The sequence below is a fragment of the Diorhabda carinulata genome, chromosome 6 (assembly GCF_026250575.1).
Source record: "Diorhabda carinulata isolate Delta chromosome 6, icDioCari1.1, whole genome shotgun sequence".
Classification (NCBI taxonomy): Eukaryota; Metazoa; Arthropoda; class Insecta; order Coleoptera; family Chrysomelidae; genus Diorhabda; species Diorhabda carinulata.
In genome coordinates this window covers 12,049,777-12,062,152 of record NC_079465.1, presented here as the reverse complement: position 1 = coordinate 12,062,152, position 12,376 = coordinate 12,049,777, and the positions used below count along the sequence as shown (strand labels likewise).

The 12,376-nt window shown below is 31.5% G+C and overlaps 1 protein-coding gene across 3 annotated transcripts in view; it reads left to right on the top strand.

The window, feature by feature from the left end:
* Window positions 1-594: 594 nt before the first annotated feature.
* LOC130895023 (PAX-interacting protein 1-like) overlaps window positions 595-12,376 on the top strand; it is a 34,084-nt gene continuing 22,302 nt past the window's right edge. The window contains exons 1-4 of one of the 3 annotated variants that reach the window (XM_057802113.1): window positions 595-1,055; window positions 1,251-1,842; window positions 6,561-7,079; window positions 7,138-9,179. In XM_057802113.1, the coding sequence (XP_057658096.1) occupies window positions 960-1,055; window positions 1,251-1,842; window positions 6,561-7,079; window positions 7,138-9,179 (3,249 nt within the window). In that variant the 5' untranslated portion in view covers window positions 595-959. The remainder of the gene's footprint in view (window positions 1,056-1,250; window positions 1,843-6,560; window positions 7,080-7,137; window positions 9,180-12,376) is intronic. The other 2 variants (XM_057802116.1, XM_057802114.1) reach the window with 2 other exon arrangements.

Here is a 12,376-nt window from a genome sequence, read left to right as displayed (position 1 = left end):
GAAACATTTAAAGAGTGCTCAATATTTCAAAAACGACCATGAAAACAAGGGTTCTACTTTTACTAAATATTGTTGCCTCCCATATAATAGATCATATTTTACAATATTGCATTATTCTATTCTATTGGACATATTTCATATTTTCAATATTTATCCGGTGTAGCTATTGTTTATTTTTAAATTTTGTCTGAGTAAACTGGAACATACTGCCCTGAATTGCTCACTCATTTAGCCATACCTTAGCCACATATTTAAAATGCTATAATTATTCTTCCAAATCATGGAGGGTACAGAGAAGGAGGAGTAACTATTATGGGAAAGAAGTGCTATGAATGTAGCAATTGTAGGTGAATTGAAGTATGCAGAACTAGAAAATTAATATTATTTTTCATTTAAGTACTCAATTTCAAATTTCCAACACAACGCTATTTCTTTCAATCAAATCACGCCACACCCTGTATTTAATTGAAATAATCCCCAAATGTGCAATAATGTAAATAACTTGTTTTGGTTTACTGAGGGGCGGAGAATAGACACTACCCAACAACTATAAAAAATAATCTAAAATTATTTAATAATGATGATAGAAATAATGTTGTCAAACAAATTTGTATTAAATATAGTGTTAATTGTTGTTGTTGTATTATTCAACATAAAACAATAATGTGCACTAAATTATTAATTCATTCCATGATGGACATTTGCTGGATGTTTATGACAAGTGTCAACGTTTCTAAACATTTTTTGTGCATTTGCTTATTTGCTAACTTCAGTGGTATTAATATAGAGATAGAGAAGCAAAGTGTTTTAATTTCCATGCAAAGAACTTTTAGGAATATGTATTCTAGATAATGCTACAATAGACTAGTTAGAATTTTAACTATTGTTCGTGCGTCTAGGTTATCCTTTTAAGATCTGAGACTACTGTAAATAATGTGAATATAAATTTAATAATAAAAATGGGCGATCTTACTTCCTCTGTAGCCAAACTTGAAATGAAAGAAAACTTATTTGAGAAGATAAAGTTTTATATTAGTGGAGATGTAGATGAAAAGGTAAGCATTGTTCATGCTTTGTATTTTGCTTGGAACATTATTTACTCACCTATTCATAAATTATTAAAGCCCAACCAACATAGTTCAAACTTACAATGCTTTATATAAAATAATATTTTAATTCTAATCTAAATCAAGAATACTTCCAGCAGTATGTGTATTTCAATATTTGTAAATATTTTTTATTTCTTTTAGGTAGTAGAATTATTAAAAAATGGACATGCAGAGAGACTAAATTATTTTTCAGACTATGTTACACATCTAATTGTGGGAGAAAATTCTGAAGAAAATGATATTGTAGATGCAACAGATGTATATGAGATTCCAGCAGTAACACCAAAATGGATTCTAATGTGTGCTGCACTTCAGAAGCTTGTCAGCATAAAACCATATTTATATTCTCCCAATGGAAAACTGTTTTCAAAATTTACATTTTGCTTTAGTCACATAAGAGAGGATAGAAATTACTTGTGGTCCTTAATAACATATCATGGTGGACAAGTTCAATTGAATTTTGACAAAAATTGTCAGTTTCTTGTTACAACTGAATTTAAGGGAGCCAAAGCTGAAAAAGTTGAAGAAATAGGTCCCAATTATGTGAAAATTGTTACACCTGATTGGGTAGTGGAAGCTGTTAAAAATGGGATACTACCTGACACATCTTTGTTTCATCCGAAGCTTATCAACTGGCCTAAACCTATTGAGTATGAAAGTACTGCTGCTATTACTGGTTTTGAACCGGAACAATCAAATATAGAAGAGAATGCAGAGGAAAAGGTTATTTCAGGTAATGTGCTATTTCTAATATCATTTTAATTTTATTTACTAATTTTTGTACTCATTGTTATGGAAAATTCTATTTTCTATTAATTTTGAAAATATATCATTCATTTAATTTCAACACATTTTACTGATTAAAAAAAAATCAAAATTTATCTAAAGATATCTGGTTTTACACTTTTCATGAATAAAATTTTGAAGAATTTGTTGATATTTAGAAATAGACTTGAGAAGTAATAAGCAGAAACAAAAAATCAATAATAGATTATGTAGTAATAGAATGAAAACATAGGAATACAATAAAAACACAAGAGGAAAACGAGGACTAGATATCAGCAGCGTCCACTAAGTAGTAGAATCCAATGTCAAAGATGAGAACCAAAAAGCTATCCTTGTAAAGCAAAAAACTACAATATGAATTTATAAAAACATACAAACTAAGAAATAAAAACATTCCCAGGAATATTAAGATGTACATTAATAAGAAACTGAACTATAAAGAAATAGTAAATGTAAAAGAAGATGAATCATGGAATTATTATATTAAATTCTGCAAGAGAATTGGAATGTGGAATAAATAGAAGAAAACATAATGTGAAACAAACATTGTGGTGGTTGAGAAAAATAAGAAGAAATACAATGGAAAAGTTATATATCAAATAGAACAGAGGAATAATATAATATATACAGAAGAAGAAGAAAGAAAAAAAGAAAGAAAGAAATAATTAAAACATCAAAGAATGAAGAATGGAAAAAATTGAGAGAAAAAACAGAAGAAAACTCTAAAGTTCTCCTACAAAACATTAAAAAATATGAGAACAGGAAAACAGCAGGACACATATGTTGTTAGAAATAAGAATGAAGAAATATTAAATTAGGAAAATCATATGAAAGCGGAAATAATATAAACAGGAACTACTCAATAATGAGTCAGAACATATAGAAGAAACTGAAGATACAGAAATAAAAATTAGTGAAGAAGAGATAGAACATGCAATCACAGAACTAAAGAATGGAAAATCACTAAGATATGACAAATTTACTCCATAAATGATAAAAAATATGGCACAAAAAGGCAAATACGTGCAATTTCATATTTTCAATAAAGCTAAAGGACACTCCCAACAGACTGACAGAAGGCTTTAATATTACTGACTTTAAAAAAAGGTAATTTAAAAAACTGCATCTACCAAGGAATAACATTAATTAGTACAGCAATAAAAGTTATAGAAAAATGTAAGAGAAAAGAATTGTTTACTATAAAACAGATGATAGAAAAAGCATTCAAAGAAAAGAAGGAATTGTACGTTGCCTTCTTAGACATAGAAAAAGCCTTATAAAGTACCAAGAAAGAAAATGTGTAAGTTGTTGTTGGAAAGAGGAGTTAATATGAAAATTATAAAGATAATACAAAATATTTATGAAAACAATGAGAATGCAGTTATATGTGTGTATGTATGAATGCTGGGGTATTGTATACATTGTTACCCAAAGGATCTATTGGGTCCCCCTTTCTTGCTTGCAATACTGAGGAACCCAGTGTTTTCAGCTGATCCATTAATCCCACTCCTTTTAAAAAGTCTAGAATGTGAGATAACTATATTTGCCAGAGATATTTGTTTTGTATTTCATACGCTTCTAGGTGTAATGCTCTGGAGTTCTGTAGGGATTTACACTTTGAGAGAATGTAGATAGAGGTTTCGTCCTCTGTGCAACATGTGCATGTCAGCGTCTTTGGGTGTTTGTTGAGGCGACAGTGCCCCGAATGGACTCCTTTTAGTATTTCTAGGTTGTTCTTACTCAGGTTGACACATTCAGCAGATCTTCTCTGGTTATAGTTTTCCAGAAGAGTCTTTGTCTGTCTCAGCCCCAGTAGGCTGTTACCAATAATTAGTTTTGCTCCTATCTACCTTCTTTTCCTGTGCTGTTTCCATTGCTCTGTAGCTCATACAACAGAAGGGTTCGGGTCCCATGAAAGGCTTGTCTCCCCCGGCTTTAGCGCGCATAAGAGCTATTTAGTAGGGTAACTTTATTTTTCTTACTTAGTTCGTTTAATTTTTCTAGGCAATCTCAGACGAGTTTGAATTTTATGATGTTTGCTTTCAATACATTATCCTGAGGCAAGTCCCAGGTTTGGTCATTATTTAGGGACGGTTTTTCTTTGGTGATTCCGTCTCTGAACACAAGTGATGCAATCTCTGCCAAGCTTTCTAGTCCTATGTGGAGAGATGGGAGATAATACAGTTATAACTAAATATCAAGAGACTACACCACAAAAATGGGCTTAAGACAAAGGGGAAACTCAAGTCCATTAATATTTATAATATTCATGAACGAGATCATAAAGAAATGCACAGTTTTAAGTGAAAAAATATGTGTGGGCCATTGCAACTACAAAGAATTAACATCAGTGAAGGAGCACTTGCAGTCAATGTTATAGCAAAGAACGAAAAAGAAAACATTGAGGTGTGGAACAAAGAAGCAACAGACATGGGCATTAAAATGCATAAGAACAAGACAAAGTAATGGTGATTGCGAAGAGACCAAGATAAATATAAGAATTTATACAGAAATACTGGAACCAGTTGAACACCACCAATACCTAGGAACAATAATAGAAAAAAATGGAACACAAGATGCAGATATAAATAACAGAATTGCAAAAACCAATAAATTACGTCAGGAACACTAATTCATAAATTTAAAATAAATATCCAGAAACACCAAACTAAGAATATTCAAAACAATATATAGACCAATTCTGACATTTGGATGTGAATCTGGAGTATTGATAGAACAACAAAAAAGTAAAATTCAGGAGACAGAGAAGAAATATTTAAGAATAGTAAAAGGAGTGACAAAAAAGAGAAAATAAAAAACATAAGGAAAGCCCTGAATATACAACCTATATTAGACTATATATAGGAAACTATTACAATGGTGGAAACAATGTTGAGAGAATATAGAAAGCGAAAATTGAAAAAAACAAAAAGAGAGGCAGATAAAGTTATAAGCGGAATATTGAATGAATGAGGAATAAACTGGAAAGAAGCAAAGGATAAAGCTCAGAATATGAATAAATGGAGGAAATTTGCACAAATATAACCATTACTACCTTACACCACTAGGTGGTAGAAGGGTTTACAAATTATATATATTGCATTTGCAATTCTTAAGACATTTTTCCAAGACAAATCAAAATTGACAGAGGTAAAGTTAGATGAGTTTTTAAATGTGTTTCTATCCACTCAAATCTGACATCCATTATGTGATGTTGCTATCATTTCTTATGTTACTATAATATTGTAAGAGGTCATTATTGTACCAATAAAAAAATAGAATAATTTTACGGTTTATTGTGTCAAAAGTATGAAAAAAACATGAAAATGTGATATTGATTCTAGGTCTCGTCTGTTTTAGAATTAGTTTTTTTTTAATATTTTGAATAAGACTGAAATAAGTCAAAACGTCATTTTTTATCTTTTTTTAAAAAATTATTAAAAAAACCGAAGAGACCTAAAATCAAGAACATTTAGAAGAATAAATACATTTCATATTTCCTGTCATATTTCAAATTGAAAATGTCAAATTTACTTCATAGCTACCATATATAATAACTTTCCAATTTTTGTTTATTCATTAATCTTTTTCCAAGCGAATATAATAATAACTAAGTTACTACACAATAAACCTTAAAGTATTTTATTATTTTTACTAGTAAAATAATGACCTCTTACAATATAATAGTAATATAACATCACAATATGTATGTCAGATTACCTTCGTCAGTTTTGATTTGTCTTGGAAAAATGTCTTAAAAATTGAAATTTACACCTCCAGTATCAATCTAAATAACTAATTTCAATATTGAAATACACTCTGTTATAATAGCTTTTTATCAAAACTTAGATAACTACATACTTAAAAATAATTTTCCACTCAAATTACTATAACAATATTCCAGTCAATGAGGACTTAAGGTTTGATTGACTTTTTTTGCAGTTCTGTCTTATCTTTTGCTACTTTTCCCATCTCTGGATTGTCAATACTTGAAGATTTTCTTCTAATTTTGTTTTTTACTTTCTCTTTGTTTCTCATACACTGTTCTTTTCATTACCTCTTTTTCCATTATTTTGTATCTTAATCTTGACGTTTGTCCCATATGTCTGTGAGTTGAGATCTTACTATTGATAATTGTGAAGGGCTGTCATAAATTTGCAATATCTCCTGATTTCGTTCATTCACTGTTGTTTCTTCTTTTTTCTGAGAATTTTTTTATTTGTATATTCTTTTGTACATCTTGACCTAATCTTTGAGTGTAAGTAATAATATTTCATACCTTTTGCTAATCTTATACTGATTTCTATAAATCCTGCAAGAATCGGTTATATGTATAACTATTGAGTAGTATCTAGATCATATGTACGATCATTGGTTTATCTTCCATAGACAATTACTGACTTGTTGCTTCTTATAGGTGTCTTCATAGCTTTTTATGAGCTTGAATAAAATCTGGTATACTTTTGTTCATTAGGTATCTTATTTTTAAATACTAGTAGGTGATTTAGGGACAATGCAAAAATAAATAAAGTATATCCTGTTCACTGAATACTTAGTAATTGAGTTTTTTCACATTTTCATCAAAAGTGGGATAAAACTAAAACACCTTCATTGTTAAATCAAATTCTTATTCATCATTAATTCATACAGAGTTATTGCTTTTAGATTCAACTCAAGCATTATTAGATAAACTGAAACAGAGAATGCCATGGAATCAACCTAAAATACCATCATCAACACCAATGGCTTCCATTACTGATCCTATAGCACCACCAAATGTCGTTGCTCCTAGCTTTATGCAAAAAACTCAACAACAACAACAACAGATGCAACACCAACAGAATACTCTTCAAAAAATACAGACTCATCCAACAACATTAACACAACAACAACAACAACCACATAGTACTCCACAATCTCCAGTTAATTCAAACTTCCCACAAATTCCAAGTTCACCTACTACTTCCTTAAACAATCAAGTTCCTAAAAGCATTATCCATCACACACCAAATCAGCAGCAAGGCTTCCAACAGCTACAAGTATCCCAACAAACACAGCAACAACAGCATCCGTTGAATATTAGTAGATTGATTGGACAATCTCAACCTAGGCCTAATTTACAATTGAGAGGACAATTGGTTCAGTCTCAGTTACAACAGCAATTATTGCAACAGCAAAACCAAGGTAAGGTTTTAAAAATTTGCACATTAAGCTAATTTACTAAATAGATATCTTTTTCAAGGTAATGTTATTCAGCGTAGCACTTCTCAAGTTCCAATACCGCAACAGTTATTACAGCAACAATTAGCTCAAAGACAACTTGTGCAAAGACAATTACTACAGAATCAACTAAACCAAAATCAACTTTTGCAGCAGCAACAACAAATCAGTACAAGCCAACAACAGATTATTCAGTCCCAACAGCAAATCACAACTTCTCAGCACTTGAGTCAGCTTACTCAACAACAGCTTGCTCAGTTACAACAACAACAATTGCAGTTAAAACAAAACAAGCAAATGCAGTTATCTCAAAGTCAACAACAACTGCTGAATCAAAATTTGCAGCAACTTCAATTGAACCAAAATCAGCAACAATTACAAATAAATCAGAATCAACAAATTCAATTAAACAAAAATCAGCAGCAAATTCAGTTGAATCCGAATCAACAACAGATTCAATTAAATCAGAATCAACAACAGATTCAATTAAATCAGAATCAACAACAGATTCCATTGAATCAGAATCAACAACAGATTCAGTTGAATCCAAATCAACAACAGATTCAACTAAATCAGAGCCAACATCAAAATCAGCAACATGTTCAGTTGAATCAGAGTCAACAGCAAATTCAATTAAATCAAAATCAACAGACAATTCAATTAAACCAAAACCAACAGCAGATTCAACTGAAGCAAAACCATCAACAGATTCAGTTGAATCAAAATCAACAGCAGATTCAGATGAATCAGAATCAACAACAGATTCAGATGAATCAGAATCAGCAACAGGTTCAGTTGAATCAGAATCAACAAATTCAATTAAATCAGAACCAGCAACAGATTCAGTTAAACCAAAATCAGCCACATGTTCAACTTAATCAAAATCAACAACAAAATCAAGTGAACCAGAATCAGCAACAGATTCCAATGAATCAAAATCAAATACAGTTGGGTCAAATCCAACAACAAATTCAGCTAAATTCAAATCAACAAATCCAAATGAACCAAAACCAACAACAGCTCCAGCTTACATCAAATCTGCAACAAATTGCTGCTAACCAAAATCAGCAAGTTCAATCTCAACAGATAATGCAGAATCAAGTTATACAGCCCCAGCAACAGAATCAGATCATTCAACAGCAAAGCCCACAACAAATTCAAATGGGTCAACAACAGAACCAGATTATTCAACAACAAAGTCCACAGCAAATTCAAATAAATCAACAACAAAATCAAATTATTCAACAACAAAGTCCACAAATTCAAATCAGTCAAGCACAAGGTTTTGTCCAACAAAATGTGAATATAATATCTCAACAGAATCAGCAAATACTACAACAAAAACAGTTCTTGTTGAACCAACATCAAGCGGTAACAAGTCAACAGCAATTTGTTACTAACTCTTTTAATCAAAGCCAAGATTTGAATCAACAGCAAAATTTGAGCATACAAAATTTAAATCAACAATTAAGCACCCACAACTTGGGTCAGCAACTAAACCAGCAACAACTGAATCAGCAATTAACCCAACATAGTCCTATTGGTCAACAACTCGGTACTCAATCTCAACAGAATCAGTTAGTACAACTTAACTCACAAGAACAGTTGGAACAAAGACTGTCGCAACAAAACCAATTGAATCAGATTAATCAACAACAAAATCGGTTAGGTCAACAAAATCAAATGAATCAGACTAACCAAATAGCGCAACAGACACCAATTTCTCAGCAGAACACACTAAGTCAACAACAAATAACCCAGCAACATCAATTGAATCAACAATTGAACCAAGTAACTCAGCAACAAATTGGGCAAGGTAATGTATTAAACCAATCAACATTGGATGAAGAGTTAGGAAGCTTGAATCAACAGTTAAATCAAGGTTTAAATAATCAAATTCAGCAGCAACAGTTGAGTAGACAAACTCTTCAACAACAGCACCTTGGTCAACAACAACTTGGCCAACAACAGCAAATTGGTCCACCACAGCAAATTGGTCAACAACAGATGCAAGTTCAACAGCAAGCAACTGTGCAGCAAAATTTACAACAACAAATAAATCAGGTAAGTTTGTAATTAGAATTGAAAATTTCTAATAATGCTTATGTCCAGGATTTTGAAGTTGTGATATATTACACTTTCAGTACGTATTGAAGATAGTTGATGAACACACCATTACTATCAACTATTCGATGTTTTCGTTTCAGGACTGTAATGGTGGAAGTTTCATCTACAGTTATGATCATTTTCTTATACCTTGTCAATAAGTACCGAGAAATGTTCATATAGTATATGGCAAATTCGTTCTTGTGGTATGCCGATATAACTTTTTTGATAATATCACTGATTGTCGCAGTTTTTGACCATCCCAAACGTTCATCATCAGTCAAGGTGATATGGTCACGTTTGAATTCAGTCTCTGTACATAGTGTCTATCTTCTCTTTCATTTGTGAATGTGTGTTACCTTTCAAAAACAAATATTTAATGACATATCAATACTAAGTTTTTCCCATTTTTAGAAAACTCTTTATTGACTGACTTACTATACAATTGTCAAAATTGCTGAAATTTTATTAAGAATCTTTCAAAGCATCTGCAAACATTACCAAATATATTGCTAAGTGCTGACATCTTCAGGTTGAGGTCGCAAACTCACTGAATTTCAATGCACTTGATATTTTGATTTATGGGTTCCATCTTTAAAGTGACAATTTGGCGCTTCCACTATTCGTTAGATTTAAACCGTTTACCACGCATGAATTTTTCGACATGTGATATAAATTATTGGCACGTGATTTAATACTTTGCATGCACAACTTAAAGTAAAAAATGGGCTATCACACGACCAAGCCCAAAAATTCTTTTTGTCCTATCAAACAATCAATCTGCGTTAGAAATTGAAGGATCTTATCAAGAAATTAAAATTAATAATATACTCTAATGCTGAGTATTTACCCTTTCCAAAAATTGTCTTCATAGATATAAGAATAATAGTTTAATACTTTGTCAACACATTTTAAATTTAAAATGAATACGTCTGCCTTTTGCCGAGTTGAATTCATCAATAACTAATTCATTACAATGTTTCAAAAGTACGTTTGTATTTATCTTTTGCATTTAGTTTCGTAATTTATACACTTGTTTTTAGTTGGCCAAGTTCACAAAGCAAGTATTTTTTACTTAGGAAATAGCCGGTAACACTGGGGGCCTAAACTTGCCGCCTACTATAATGTTAGAACCAAATTGGCATAATAAGCACCTATATTTTTGGCTCCCTTTTGCATGTAGTCTATAAAACTTAACGTCTTCAATTTCATTTTGCATTTTGGTTTCTACATCATAGCCATAGATCCATGACTTGTTACTAATCTAAAATTTTCTTTGTATTTTTTATACTGCATTTGAAAATAACTGGAAATATCTTTAAATTCGTGGTACCCATCATGCAGACAGTTATTTGATGTTCAGTTCGATAGTTAGTAATTTTTTGTTATAAGCAAAGGAAAGAAAAATTGTCTTTGTCAGAAAAAGTGCACACATTTAATGTGCACACTGCGGCAGGCGATTGACGAATCATATCTAATATTCTGATCTGCTTTGAACTAAGATATTGCGAGTGGCGTCGACAAATCAATAGAATTCTGTTAACGAAATAATTAATAATAAAGTAAAATTCATTCGCTTTTTTTTCAAGAGGAGGTATTAAATTTTGCTAGGATATGTGTCCTGATTAAGGATCACCGCTGATGAGGTGTGTCTGGCGTGTTTGTCGCAATTTTAATTCCCTTCATTGATGAAAAATGATTTGTTCTTGTGTAAATGACGTCTTTTCCCACTTTTCTCGATACTGTGTACCGTTTTCGGAATATTTGAATTGAAAATTATGAAGTAATAACCGATGCTGGTATGAAGTAGTGAAAACTTATTAATTAAACAAAAAATCACAAGAAGAAAATCAAAATAAAGACTAAGAAGTAAAATGAAAATCTTTTAAACGATTTAAGGTCAGCTATGGGGTTATTAAAGTGACGTTGAATTATGTTTTTCAATTCTTGACGTGAGCAAGTAGTAGTTTAAACTTTTTCTTTAAGATACGACCAAACTGTGTAGTTCAAAGGATTAAAATCGGAGTCTAAAGAATCAGAGCTTTTGCACCTGTACCTACTAACAAAGAGCGCTAGAACCTTAACGGACATAAAAAATAAAAATCTTCACTTTTTCGGTTGTAATCTTATAAAATCTCGAATAAGTGTTGCTGTCCAAACAATAAATTCAAGTTCAAAAGTGTTGGTAATGTTGAGTTATGAATTCTAATCACACCAGTAGTCTGCTCTTTCTGGTAATGTTTAGTCTAAGAGCCAGCTTAAATTTGACAACACATACTTTACGGTACCTGAAATTTCATCCAGTGAGACTTCTATACCCATTACAAAAGCAATGGGTGATAGCTATGCCTGACTGCGGCAGGTTTGGGATCCCTTAGGTGTAAAAATAGAATAAATTTTCATAGTATTTTACGACGTCTGCCGTTATACGTTAAAATGTACCTCTATAAAATTGGAAAAATAACCATGGATGCTGATTTTAAAGGTTGCAACATCACGGTATAAAAGGTAAAAGACTGCCAATAATAAAATATCCATGTAAATGAGACCACTTCTGTTCAACTTCTAAATTAACCGGAAGTGGTCACAACTCCTAAAAATAACGTAATGGTCACATGGGGTCAAAATGTTCCGATGCATAAAAACAGCTGTTAATTGCGTTCTTTTTAATGTATCGATTCAAATCTTACGGGAAAACAAAGATTAGGATATCCTCTTCATAATAAAAATGTTTTTTCAATTAATTAACATCCAAAAATTGCAATAAGTTTTGCAACGTGGCTTCCAAAAAGTATATTTAGATTGAATTTGTAACGTACTAAGTGAGGTTAATGAGTTTTGAGGTGTGAAATAAAGTATTAAAAGTTTTTCAGACTAAAAAATTATTTATTCGTATTATATTATCATAAACAAGTAGAATATACATATCGAGCTGAAAAATTATTCGTGACCGGCACAATTAGTGCATATATATGCTCGATGTTCATCGCACATCGGTCTGTCATACGATGGACAAAGGGACTTTGTCTTCCTGTCAGTTCCCAGCTTGCAAAAACCGCATTTTTTCCTGGTCGGCAACTCGACTCTCTTCGTCACATACCTAAACATCTTTGTTTAAAATGGTATTGATTCCGGCTCGTAAATTATTTCGGAGT